Source organism: Octopus bimaculoides, chromosome 8 (assembly GCF_046866305.1).
Source record: "Octopus bimaculoides isolate indiv1 chromosome 8, ASM4686630v1, whole genome shotgun sequence".
NCBI classification, from domain to species: Eukaryota; Metazoa; Mollusca; class Cephalopoda; order Octopoda; family Octopodidae; genus Octopus; species Octopus bimaculoides.
Genome location: NC_142935.1, coordinates 9,592,509 through 9,605,008, shown reverse-complemented (window position 1 = coordinate 9,605,008; position 12,500 = coordinate 9,592,509). Strand labels below are relative to the sequence as shown.

The 12,500-nt window shown below is 37.9% G+C and overlaps 1 protein-coding gene across 1 annotated transcript in view; it reads right to left on the bottom strand.

Annotated features, from left to right (window-relative positions):
• The window catches only part of LOC106875761 (DNA replication licensing factor mcm7), a 27,239-nt gene that overhangs the window by 6,486 nt on the left and 8,253 nt on the right, over positions 1-12,500 (bottom strand). Inside the window, exons 5-14 of the mRNA XM_089356068.1 lie at positions 11,621-11,801; positions 9,682-9,819; positions 8,427-8,531; positions 7,021-7,098; positions 5,938-6,019; positions 5,161-5,292; positions 3,838-3,921; positions 2,733-2,944; positions 2,398-2,579; positions 843-926 (exon numbers count right to left, since the gene is read on the bottom strand). Of these exons, the coding sequence (XP_089212194.1) occupies positions 843-926; positions 2,398-2,579; positions 2,733-2,944; positions 3,838-3,921; positions 5,161-5,292; positions 5,938-6,019; positions 7,021-7,098; positions 8,427-8,531; positions 9,682-9,819; positions 11,621-11,801 (1,278 nt within the window). The remainder of the gene's footprint in view (positions 1-842; positions 927-2,397; positions 2,580-2,732; positions 2,945-3,837; positions 3,922-5,160; positions 5,293-5,937; positions 6,020-7,020; positions 7,099-8,426; positions 8,532-9,681; positions 9,820-11,620; positions 11,802-12,500) is intronic.

The following is a 12,500-nucleotide window of genomic DNA, read 5'->3' as shown; positions in this document are numbered from 1 at the left end:
TAGCACGCCGGGCGAAATGCTTAGTGATATTTCGTCTGCTGCTACGATGATGATGATGACACAACACACCACCCATACATCATTACTATGATCATAGTGGCCATCCAACAAGGGTTGGGTGATTTTTATTGAAGCAGATTTTCTGGAGTTAAATGACTTTCAATGTGGTCAATCCTTATTGCTTCCAAGCAAGGTAATAATATATTCCCATAGCCAGATACATTTTTGCAGAATATCTGAAATGAATAACACTGCTTGTGACAGGGACAGCCTTTTAGAATCATCACTTGATGTCAAGACAAATACACACACACACACATTTGTGACAGGCTTCTTTCAGTTTCCCTCTACCAAATCCAAGAAGGCTTCAGGTCAGCCCCAGGCCTATAGTAGTAGCCATGCCGTGGGACTGAACTCAAAACCACGTTTGGGGAGCAAACTTCTTAACCACACAACCACGACAGTGCCTACTACTAATGTCATCATCATCATAGTTTAACGTCCGCTTTCCATGCTAGCATGGGTTGGACGATTTGATTGAGGACTGGCAAGCCAGAAGGCTGCAACAGCCTCCAATCTGATTTGGCAGAGTTTCTACAGCTGGATGCCCTTCCTAACGCCAACCACTCCGAGAGTGTAGTGGGTGTTTTTACGTGTCACCCGCACGAAGGCCAGTCAGGTGGGACTGGCAACGGCAATGTGAACACAAAATACTTTTAATTCAGAAAATTTAAAGCAAATAGAGTTTGCTGTTTTAAATCTGTTCCCCCACATAAAATCTGAAGCAAAATAAAATAAAGTCAAAATTAAACATAGATGTTCAAGAGACAAAAATTACCAACCTCATTAATTTCATGTCGAGTGGATTGAACTGTGCTGGAGGTTGGGTGTTGTGTTGGTGAACATATGTTATGTGTTGGGCCAACCTGCAAAATAACAAAAAAAAATATATAATCAAAATAATTATCGTAACGAGACAGAAACTAGAACCTTACAAAAAACACGTTGTGAAGACAAACCTCAAACCTATTCAGAGATGCACAAAAGTTATCTGCCGCTAGATAATGATTACCTCCCCTTCGTTACTGTATTTCTGTTGAAATATAAAGCCTTTGTTTCAATTAATTTGGGAAATAATGAATTTAATACAATAACTGTCATTATCAAGTCGGTGTTTCGATAAATAAATTAACATGAAATTTTGATGCAAGGTTTTAATTTAGATCACTTTAATTCTTTTATTACTATATCTTTGTTAAAATACACATCTTCTGTTTCAGTTAATTTTTAAAATAAAGTATTTAAAACAACTGTCATTATTAATCTGGGGGTTTAGAATGCAAAAAGAGAGAAAATTTTGATAGAGGTTTCAATTTCGATCACTTTAAAACAGGAAGCTAGCATACAGAAAACTAGGGGTGGTCTCAAAAGACTTAAAGACAGCAAGGAATTTGATGAGGAAGATTTGGTTGTTGGCCACATACAAGCTCCCTTGCTGACTAACAGAGTTCATGTGTGAAAAACACTTTGATTATATTTCTGTTGTAATACACCATTTTCATTTCAATTTATTTTGAAAAATACTGAACAATTTATTAAAATAACTTCTCTTTATTCATCTGGTGTTTGGCAATTAAATTTACGAAAAGGATTTAATTTAGATCACTGTAACCTTTTTGTTATATTTGTATTAAAATACACTGCATTATTTACAATTGACGGATATTTGTCCTCATCTTGTTTGTTGTTAACAAAGTTTCAGCTGATATACCCTCCAGCCTTCGTCAGGTGTCTTGGGGAAATTTCGAACCTGGGTTCTCATTCCTAAGGTATTTTTCATTATTATTATTATTATTATTATTATTATTCAGGTCACTGCTTGGAATCAAACTCGGAATCTTGGGGTTAATAGCTTGCACTCTTAACCACTATGCCATATGCCCGTGGGCACATTGGTTAAGAGCATGGGCTACTAACCCCAAGATTCTGAGTTTGAGTCCAGGCAGTGAATAATAATAATAATAATAATAATAAACAACAACAACATCAACGAAAAATACCTTAGGAATGAGAACCCAGGTTTGAAATTTCCCCAAGACACCTGATGAAGGCTAGAGGGTATATCAGCCAAAATGTTGTGTTAACAACAAACAAGATGAGGACAAATATCCGTCAAATGTAAATAATGTACATAATTCTTCATCTCTTAAATATAGAACTGTAAAATACACTGCCTTGGTTAAAAGTAACAAAGAATTTAGTAAAATAACTCATTGTTAAGCTGGTGTTTGAAACAAAGTAGCATCAAATTTTGACAAAGTTTTAATTTAGATCAGAGCATTCTCAGGTGTGTTGGCATGGAAAGGTGTAAGCCAATTGCAGTCAATTGGTGCTTACCGTAAATCATTTTCCCGATCAGGTTTGTCTTGTATCAACCACAAAAGATCAAACCTTGATAAAAGAGCAGCAGGAAGCTGAATATTCTGTTCTAATGATTTCTTTGGGTTATATCTTCCATAGGCAGGATTGGCAGCTGCAAGGATGGAAACACGGGCGTTTAAGCTCGTCATTATTCCAGCCTATAAAAGAGAAATGTTGAATAAACAGTTTTAAAAATACCTCAAGAAAATGAACACAAAAGACGAGAATGAAAAAGAACTCCAAGACCAACCAGAGTAAAATGAAACAAAAACAAGCAAAAAAAAAAAGAAAAAATTCTTGAGATTCCTTACTTTGGCAATGGAAATTGTCTGTTGTTCCATAACTTCATGAATGGCAGTTCTGTCTGCATCCATCATTTTGTCAAACTCATCAATACAACAGACTCCTTGGTCAGCAAGGACAAGAGCGCCGCCTTCCAATGTCATCTCTCCGGTCACAGTGTCCTTCATTACAGCAGCAGTGAGACCAACACCGGAGGAACCACGACCAGTTGTATACTGACCTACAAGTAAAACACATACATTATACATACATACATACATATATATATATATATATATACATATATATATATATATATATATATACACACACACACACACATATGTACACACATATGTACACATACATATATACACGTATATATACACATACAAACATGTACATATACACACATAAATATATACACATACACACATAAATATATACACATACATACACATATCTACACATACACACACACATATATTATACATATACACATGTATAAAAAAAAAAGTGTGGTAAGGCCCAGCTGTGACTTCCTTTCCAAACACATGGTTCCAGATTCAGCCCCACTCACTTGGGGCTATAGCAGAAGACGCTCTGCAAAGGTGCCGCACAGTGAGACTGAACCCAAAACCACGTGGTCCAGAAGTAAGCTTCTTTACCCACTTAGCTAATATGGAAAGGTGAAGGCAAAGTGAGGTCACATATTTAGTTACAGTTGCCGTAGAATAATAATAATAATAATCCTTTCTACTATAGACACAAGGCCAGCAATTTTGGAGGAGGGGGTAGGTCTGTTACACTAACCCCAGTACTCCACTGGTACTTATTTTATTGCCCTGACCCACCCCACTCCAAAGGATGGAAGGCCAAGACAACCTCGGTGGAATTTGAACTCAGCACTCCAGACAACTGCTTTGTGGTACTTTGTCTTCATGTTCTAACAGCTCTTCCAGATACCAGCAACAACAACAATAACAAGTTCTACTATAGGCACAAGGACTGAAAGGATGAAAGGCAAAATCGACTCCGGTAGAATACGAAAACGGAATGTAAAGATGGACAAAAGAACCGGTACAAATAATCCTGCAAAGGAATTTTTATCCGGGATGAGATATTAATACTTACTCCTTGGGGCCAATCTGTCAATGTAGGAAAGAAGCTGACTCTTGGCGACACCAGGGTCTCCCATCAGACAAATATTGATGTTACCTGACAACAGAAAAGCAAAATCGTTTAAAGACAGAAATAATTATAAAACCAACCCATGCCAGCATGGAAAACAGACAACAAGGGATGAAGACGTAAGATTCTGATCCACATATTTTCAAATATTTCCCCAAAAAAGACTATTTATCCAATAAGGAAAATCTGTTCCGAGTGGCTGTGTGGTAAGTAGCTTGCTTACCAACCACATGGTTCCGGGTTCAGTCCCACTGCTTGGCACCTTGGGCAAGTGTCTTCTACTATAGCCTCGGGCCGACCAAAGCCTTGTGAGTAGATTTGGTAGACGGAAACTGAAAGAAGCCCGTCGTATATATGTATATATATATATGTATGTGTGTGAAATATGTTTGTGTGTCTGTGTTTGTCCCTTCAGCATCGCTTGACAACCGATGCTGGTGTGTTTACGTCCCCGTAACTTAGCGGTTCTGCAAAAAGAGACCGGTAAAATAAGTACTAGGCTTCCAAAGAATAAGTCCTGGGGTCGATTTTATCGACTAAAGGCGTTGCTCCAGCATGGCCGCAGTCTAATGACTGAAACAAGTAAAAGAGTAAAAGAGAGTCCAAGATAACAATGATTGTGCTTCCTTGTTTTGACATTGCTTCAGAGGCATGGTCGTTTGGTTAAGAAGTTTGTTTTCCAACCACATGGTTCTGGGTTCAGTCCTATAGCATGGCACCTTGAGCAAATGGCTTCTATTATTGCCTTGGGGCAACCAAAGCCTTGCGAGTGGATTTGGTAGATAGAAACTGAAAGTGTGCATGTGAGTGCATGTGCGTAGGTCCTTGTGATATCATGTGACAGTCGTAAATAAGTGTCACTGTCATACAAGCAATGTCACTCATTTCCAACATTCTGTGAAAAATAGGACTGGCCATGGGGAAATACAACTTTGCTTGGAAACAGGACAGGGTTGGTGACAGAAAGAGCATCCAGCCATAGAAAATCTGCCTCAATAAATTCCATCTGACCCATGCCAGCATGGAAAAGGGGACACAAAACAATATTGATGATTATCATCATCAGCCTTCATGCCAGTGGCACGTAAAAGCACCCACTACACTCTCGGCGTGGTTGGCGTTAGGAAGGGCATCCAGCTGTAGAAACTCTAGCAAATCAGATTGGAGCCTGGTGTAGCCATCTGGTTCACCAGTCCTCAGTCAAATCGTCCAACCCATGCCAGCACGGAAAGCAGACGTTAAACAATGACAATCTTCAGAACTCACCCCTAATTTTCATCCCTTGTGGGGACTTATCCACACCACCAACCAACAAAAGTAGCAGAGCTTTCTTCACATCATCGTGACCATAGATCTCTGGGGCAATACTACTGGCCAGTTTGTCATAGAAGTCATCCTCTGAAATAAAAAAAAAATTTTTTAATACATCTACAGAATCATGTTAGAAAATACTTGCTTTCTCTCTCAGACCCTAGGAATGAATACACACACACACACACACATACATACATACAAAACAAGGTGGAAAAAAATTGTACTAAAATACAAAGGATAAAGGAATATTTAAGCACAGGAGTGGCTGTGTGGTAAGTAGCTTGCTTACCAACCACATGGTTCTGCGTGGCACCTTGGGCAAGTGTATTCTACTATAGCCTCGGGCCGACTAAAGCCTTGTGAGTGGATTTGGTAGATGGAAACTGAAAGAAGCCCGTCGTATATATGTATGTATGTATGTATGTATGTATGTATATATATATATATATATATATATATATATATATATATATATATATATATATATATATATATATATGTATGTGTGTATATGTTTTGTGTGTCTGTGTTTGTCCCTCCAACATCGCTTGACAACCGATGCTAGTGTGTTTACGTCCCCATAACTTAGTAGTTCGGCAAAAGAAACCAATTGAATAAGTACTAGGTCGATTAGCTCGACTAAAAGGCAGTGCTTCAGCATGGCCACAGTCAAATGACTGAAGCACGTAAAATAGTGAAAGAGTACAACAAAAAAATCAGAAAACTTACCAGCGACTGTTTTTAATTCATCTTCTGTCAATTGCTGGGAATCCATCTCATCGTCATCAGTTTTATTCATTTTAATAATCCTCTACAAAAAAATACATTATATTATTCAATATTTATATCATTATTAAGGTGGTGAGCTGGCAGAATCGTTAGCACACCAGGCGAAATGCTTAGTGGCATTTCATCTGCTGCTATGTTCTGAGTTCAAATTTCACCAAGATTGATTTTTGCCTTTTATCCTTTTGGGGGTCAATCATTTAAGAACCAGTTGTGTACTAGGGTTGATCTAATCGACTGGGCCCTTCTCCCAAAATTTCAGGCCTTGTACCTACAGTAGAAAGGATTAATAAGACAAGGGGGTAGAATTGTTAGCACACCAGGTAAAATGCTTAATGGTATTTCGTCCATCCTTATGTTGAGTTCAAATTCTGCCGAGGTTAACTTAGCCTTTCATTCTTTTGATGCTAATAAAATAGATAGTGGAGGCACATGGCCAAGCGGTAAGAGCAGTGGACTCATGGTCAAGGGTTTGTGGGTTCGAATCTCACACTGGGCGACATGGGTGTTTACGAGCGAAACACCTAAGCTCCACGTGGCCCTGGCAGGTAATGGCGAACTTCTGCTGACTCTTTCACCACAACTTTCTCTCACTCTTTCCTCCTGCATCTAGCAGCTCAGCTAAAGACAGACCAACGTCCCGTCCAGGTGGAGAACCGATACACCAATGAAGCCAGGAAACTGGTCCTTATGAGCCATAAGTTTTGAAATAAAATCTTCCTCCAAGCTTTAGTCACAATTTATGTTCCTAACACTAACTGAATGATAACTAAATTATTTTACCAAAATTCTTTGTTATATTTTAAATAATTGAAAGAATCACAGATCATCTCAAAAGAAATACGGTAATAAAAGGGTTGATATGGTTTCAGAAAAACTGAATATATTATTTCATCAAGTTTCTTATTTTTCTCTTTCAAACCGCACTATTGTATTTTGTACTATATGTCATTTGAAAACACACAAAAGTTAATTGAATTTACAGCCTGTTTAAGATAATTCAAAGAATACCTTAAGAATACTTACATTAGCTTCAAGGAATGTATCAGACAGCAGACCAGCACTGATTTGACTGTAGCCAGTTTTCATCATAGGAAGAAATACCTTTGACAGTTAAGGAACTAAAACAAGAGTTTGAGTTATAGGGCACAGAATTATTCATCCGAATAACAGAAAAAAAAAAGAGTTCAAAAACCTACACGAGTAATGCTACATAATGACAAACCTTTTAGCATCATGATTATCGTTTAACGTCCGCTTTCCGTGCTGACATGGGTTAGATGGTTTAACAGAGGTCTGGAAAGCCAGGAGGCTGCACCAGGCTCCAACCTGATCTGGCAAGGTTTCTACAGCTGGATGCCCTTTCTAATGTCAACCACTATGAGAGTGTAGTGGGTGCTTTTTATGTGTCACTAGCATGGGAGACAGTCAGGCAGCCCTGGTATCGATCATGTTTAGATAGAGCTTTTTACATGCCACCAGCATAGGAGCCAGTCAAGGGACACTGGCATCAGCCACGTTCGGATGGTGCTTTTTACACATATCAAAAGGGATAATGTGCTGTATCAGATTGAAAAGCAAATCTTTTTGTCTTGTTTTGGTTTTTAAATTTTAAGTGCCAGGTTACAGTAATTTTGGTTGTGGGTAAACCTAGCAAAATAAATAAGAATGGCTGAGTTTTTCAGACTGTTAAGGGACCAATCTTAAGAGAATAAAGTTGGTGAAAGAGTCATATCCTCAATATATACGATCGACAAGACGATAACTTTAGTAGAATATAAATCCTGAAAACAGTGGAACAGAACTAAATATTCAAACATCAAGAATTATTGATATTAAAACATGTTGTTTGGGAAGGTTGTTATGCCAATAATGAACACACACTGGTTTTATTTCACTTCTTTCATTATTTATTGATAAATTGGTTAACTACTTCAACAATTAACTAAAAGGTTGTTCCATTTGGATAATCAATCAACCAATTTGGTTTGTCCAAGTCCTTTCCTTACCATTTGTGACCTCATGAATAACACTGTCCTAGGGAATGACAATGAAAGGGCTTTGACAAGCCTAACTCACTGAACAATTCACCAAACAATTAACAAAACAATCATTTAGTTAATTGGTTAAATAATTAACCAATTGACAAATAGAAAATAATGATGTGAAATACAACCAGTGTGTGTGTGTGTGTGTGTGTGTGTTTCTTACTGACATGATGACCCTCCCAAGATACAACAAAATACAAAGAAAGAAATAAAAGTAATTTAGGACAAGTAAAGCATTATCAATGCCATTTCTATTTTAATCTGACACTGCAATTCTATCTCTACATAAATTCTTGTGTATTGTATATCATAGTTTGCTATTATTATTATTAATTATATCGTGAGAAATTGAGAAATTGCCAAGAAAAGCAGCAGAAAGGATACACCAGTGATACTGACATGGTCACCGGGTTGCACAAGACGAGTTACCTCCCCTTTACAGACAACAGTCATGCTGCGTGGAATGTTGCCAACAGGTACTTGGTCGCTCTGCAGGGAAAGGAAAAAAAAAAAAACAAGTCAAGATGATAATGGTAATGGAGAAAAGAAACAAAAAAAACAATAACAACGGTAGGAATAATAAAATTTGAAGAAAGTAACAACAATAAAAGCATAAATAATATAATAAGCTAAATTTAGTTTTTTCTATTTCTGAAATGAGTTAAATAGTTATCACAGACAACAAAATATACTTTTACATAACATTCAGTGAATTTATGGCATGATTCTCATATAGAAATACTCAAATACAGGAAGGAAACTTGGCTGCTATTTCTAGCAGATGAAATGACCACTAAAAATGCTTCTTTCAACTGAATTCAGTGTTAGTGGATGATAGGACAACAGCAGTTGTCAGAAGACAGAGCAAGGAACTTGAATATGACATTAGGAAGAGCATTCATTCCAAGTAGATGATGGAGAAAGATGCAGTCTTTGGACTGTCCAGATTTTACCAAACCATGCCAATATGGACATTGAACCCTTTAGCATTTAATCTTGCCATATCTGGCCAAAATCATTTACCTCATCATCATTATCGTTTAGCATCCGTTGTCCATGTTGGCATAGATTGGACGGTTTGACTAGGGCTAGCAAGCCGCACCAGACTCCAGTCCGACTTGGCATGGTTTCTGCAGCTGGATGCCCTTCCTAATGCCAACTACTCCAAGAGTGTAATGGCTGCTTTTACATGTCGCTGGCACAGGTGCCATTTGCAGTGGGCACAGTGATGCGCTGTCAAAGCGCATGCCCCCATATTACTGCTGCTAAATCACGCCACACCAATTGCCAATCATTACCCTTGGTAACTTCAATATTCACAACTCCTCACGGGTTTTGCATTGCCCCAACAGATGCTGCGGGCATCAAAACCAAATCTTCTACAATACCAAACTCTCTGTGACAGCATCTCTTACCTGTTTCAGTCAGTAGACTGTGGCCATGCTGGGGCACCACCTTGAACAATTTTTAGTTGAATGACTCCATCCCAGTAATTTTTTTATTTTTAAATCCTGGTACTCATTCTATCACAGCATGGCCACAGACTAATTGACAGAAACAAGTGAAAGATTACAAGATGGAATATGGTTTAACAGTTTTGGAATAAAGAAATGGACAATTAATTGCATGCCACACTTACATGTTCTTGAATTCTTAGATCTTGGAACTTGATGAATTTTGAACCTCTGCTCTGTAAATAAAGACGTCCTCCGGACCTATTTGTTGTGCAATCCTGACTGGGACACATCAACAATGGCATAAAAGTAGGGGAAGAGATCTGCAAAGACAAACATACGTAGTGGTTAAGAGCGCAGGCTACTGACTCCAAGATTCCGAGTTCAATTCCAGGCAATGACCTGAATGATAATAATAAGTTAACCCTTTCGTTACCATATTTCTAACCAAATTACACCCCTTATGTGTTTCAATTAATTTCTAACATAATCATAAATTTAGGCTGGTTTCATTAAACAACTCCAACTTTTTTATTTATTAACATATTAATGTGATTTTTGGAAGATAAATTAACGAAAGGTTCTCAACCAATTCTATACCAAAATTTTTGTCACAAAGTGACTTTAATTACAAGTAAATTCAACAAAATATAAAATTATTTAAATTTTTGTTCAAACATCGCTATAGAAAATGGGTTATTAGCTAATATTCAATTGGGTATACAACAAAATATTATTATAGAAGAGTTGTGCACATTACTGGATTTATTACTGTCTCTTTTGCCAGTATAAAATTAAAATCCAGAGCAGTACCCAGTATTTGATTCACAAATCTTTTCCAAACTTTGATCCCCCATTTTGTGCGCTTTCCTGGCATATACTGTTGAAAACGCACTCGGCCTTTATAGCCCACCATATCCTTATCTATAAACTGTTTTATATGTGCTTTGAACACAGTCAATGAGGGGTCTTATTTTAAATAAGGGATCAAAGTCTGGTTTTCCACGTACTGGTGTACTGCTCGTGTCTATTACATGTAGATATTGAGTCAATTTTAAAAACCGTATCCTCGTCATTATACTTGAGACGTATTCGTTGCCAAAGGGTTCATCACTACTCCAGTAATTTGTTATTCTAGGTAACTTTCTAATGCCCATAATAATATTTATGGCAAAATATGCTTTAATTTCATTCAAGTTTATGGGAAACCTCAAACTATCCTTTTTTACGCTTTGTTTACATTTAGCGTAACGGTTTGTTTCCGCCGTAATCAATTCAAATAGGCACATCGGAAAAAGCAAAAAGAAATAGTCTAAAGCTTTACTCTCCTGGGTAAGACTGTGACTTGGTCCAGTTTCTTCAAAAAAATCACTGAAAGGAGTTTTTAAATTTTCACTCCATTCAGGTACTAATTCATTCTCTTTATCGCTATCATCGGAGCTCTCGGATTCACTGCTTTCATTTTCGGAAAATGAAACCTCAGATTCATTATCAAATACCACGTGCTTTTTTTTTTTTTCGGTTACAGAGTTAGATTTATCAAGGTCTTTAACGGAAAATCCTTCGAATTCTGACTCGCTGCTTGACAGAATAAAATTCGTATCCATTTTTTTGTCAGGATTACAAATTTTGAAAACACAACAGGAACAAATTTGGAAAAAAATCTCCCAAAATTCACAAAATTAAAAAAACATGTTGATCGTCGTACAAAACTATAGCTGAACTGTTTACACAAATAATCACGTGTTTTCACGAATGTACTAACGAGATTTGCTCAGATATTCTGATTTAAATATGAATAGGTGATTACGGGCGGTTTTGGGCGGCTTGGTCACATGAACCAAAATTTTTTTCGGGCGGCTTCGGGCGGTTTGGTAACGAAAGGGTTAAGCAGTTGTAGTCAATGAAAAAGATAGCAGTCGTAACAACAATTGTTGGAGGCCTGGGAACAGTGAGCAAAAATCTCGAGAGGTACGTGGAACAAATAGGGGCTGCAATAAGGAACAAGCAAAAAATCTAAGATATCTTGCAGGAGATATATCTGAACTGACCCCGCCAAGCTGGGATGGGGTGGGGGGGACACAGACCCTTAAATACCGTAAATATAGTAAAAGGAAATCTCACTGGTTGGTAAGTTTCTGTGCCACAGGTGTCGCAAGTGTACGTTGCCACGGACATCATTGGTTTTACTTCGGTCGCTCGAGTCACAATACCCTTCACACACACCAATTTGCCAACGCAGTCGGCTTTGATTTCTCTCACGGAAAGCTGTTTCTGGTGTGATGGTGATTTGAAGTACACTTCACTTTAAAAAAAAAAGAAAAAAAAAAAAAAAAGAAAAATCAAAATTATAATTTTTAAAAAAAAACAAATTTTTTATTTTCTGTAAGATTATATTTATTTTTGTGGCACATAAAAAACACTATACAAACATGATTGATGCTAGAGCTGCCTGACTGGCACCTGTGCCGGTGGCACATAAAAAGCACTATCCAAACGTGATCGATGCCAGGGCTGCCTGACTGGTCCCTGTGCTGGTGGCAAGTAAAAAGCACCCACTAAATACTCGGAGTGGTTGGCGTTAGGAAGGGCATCCAGCTGTAGAAACTCTACCAGATCAGATTGGAGCCTGGTGCAGCCTTCTGGCTTGACAGTCCTCAGTCAAATCGTCCAACCCATGCCAGCATGGAAAACGGACGCTAAACGATGATGATGATGACAGAAAAAGGGAGTGTCAAACTGGAAGCAGAACAAATACCTCAAGGGACGTTGCATAGCACCAGTCTTGCAGTGTCTAAATCCTCTTCTTCAAGTGGAGCAGCCTCGACACTTCTGCTGTGGAGGACTGGTCTCCTTGCATATTCTTTTACTTGTTTCAGTCATTTGACTGTAGCCATGCTGGAGCATCACCTTTAGTCAAGCAAATCAACCCTAGGACTTATTCTCTGTAAGCCTAGTACTTATTCTATCAATCTCTTTTGCCGAACTGCTAAGTTACAGGGAT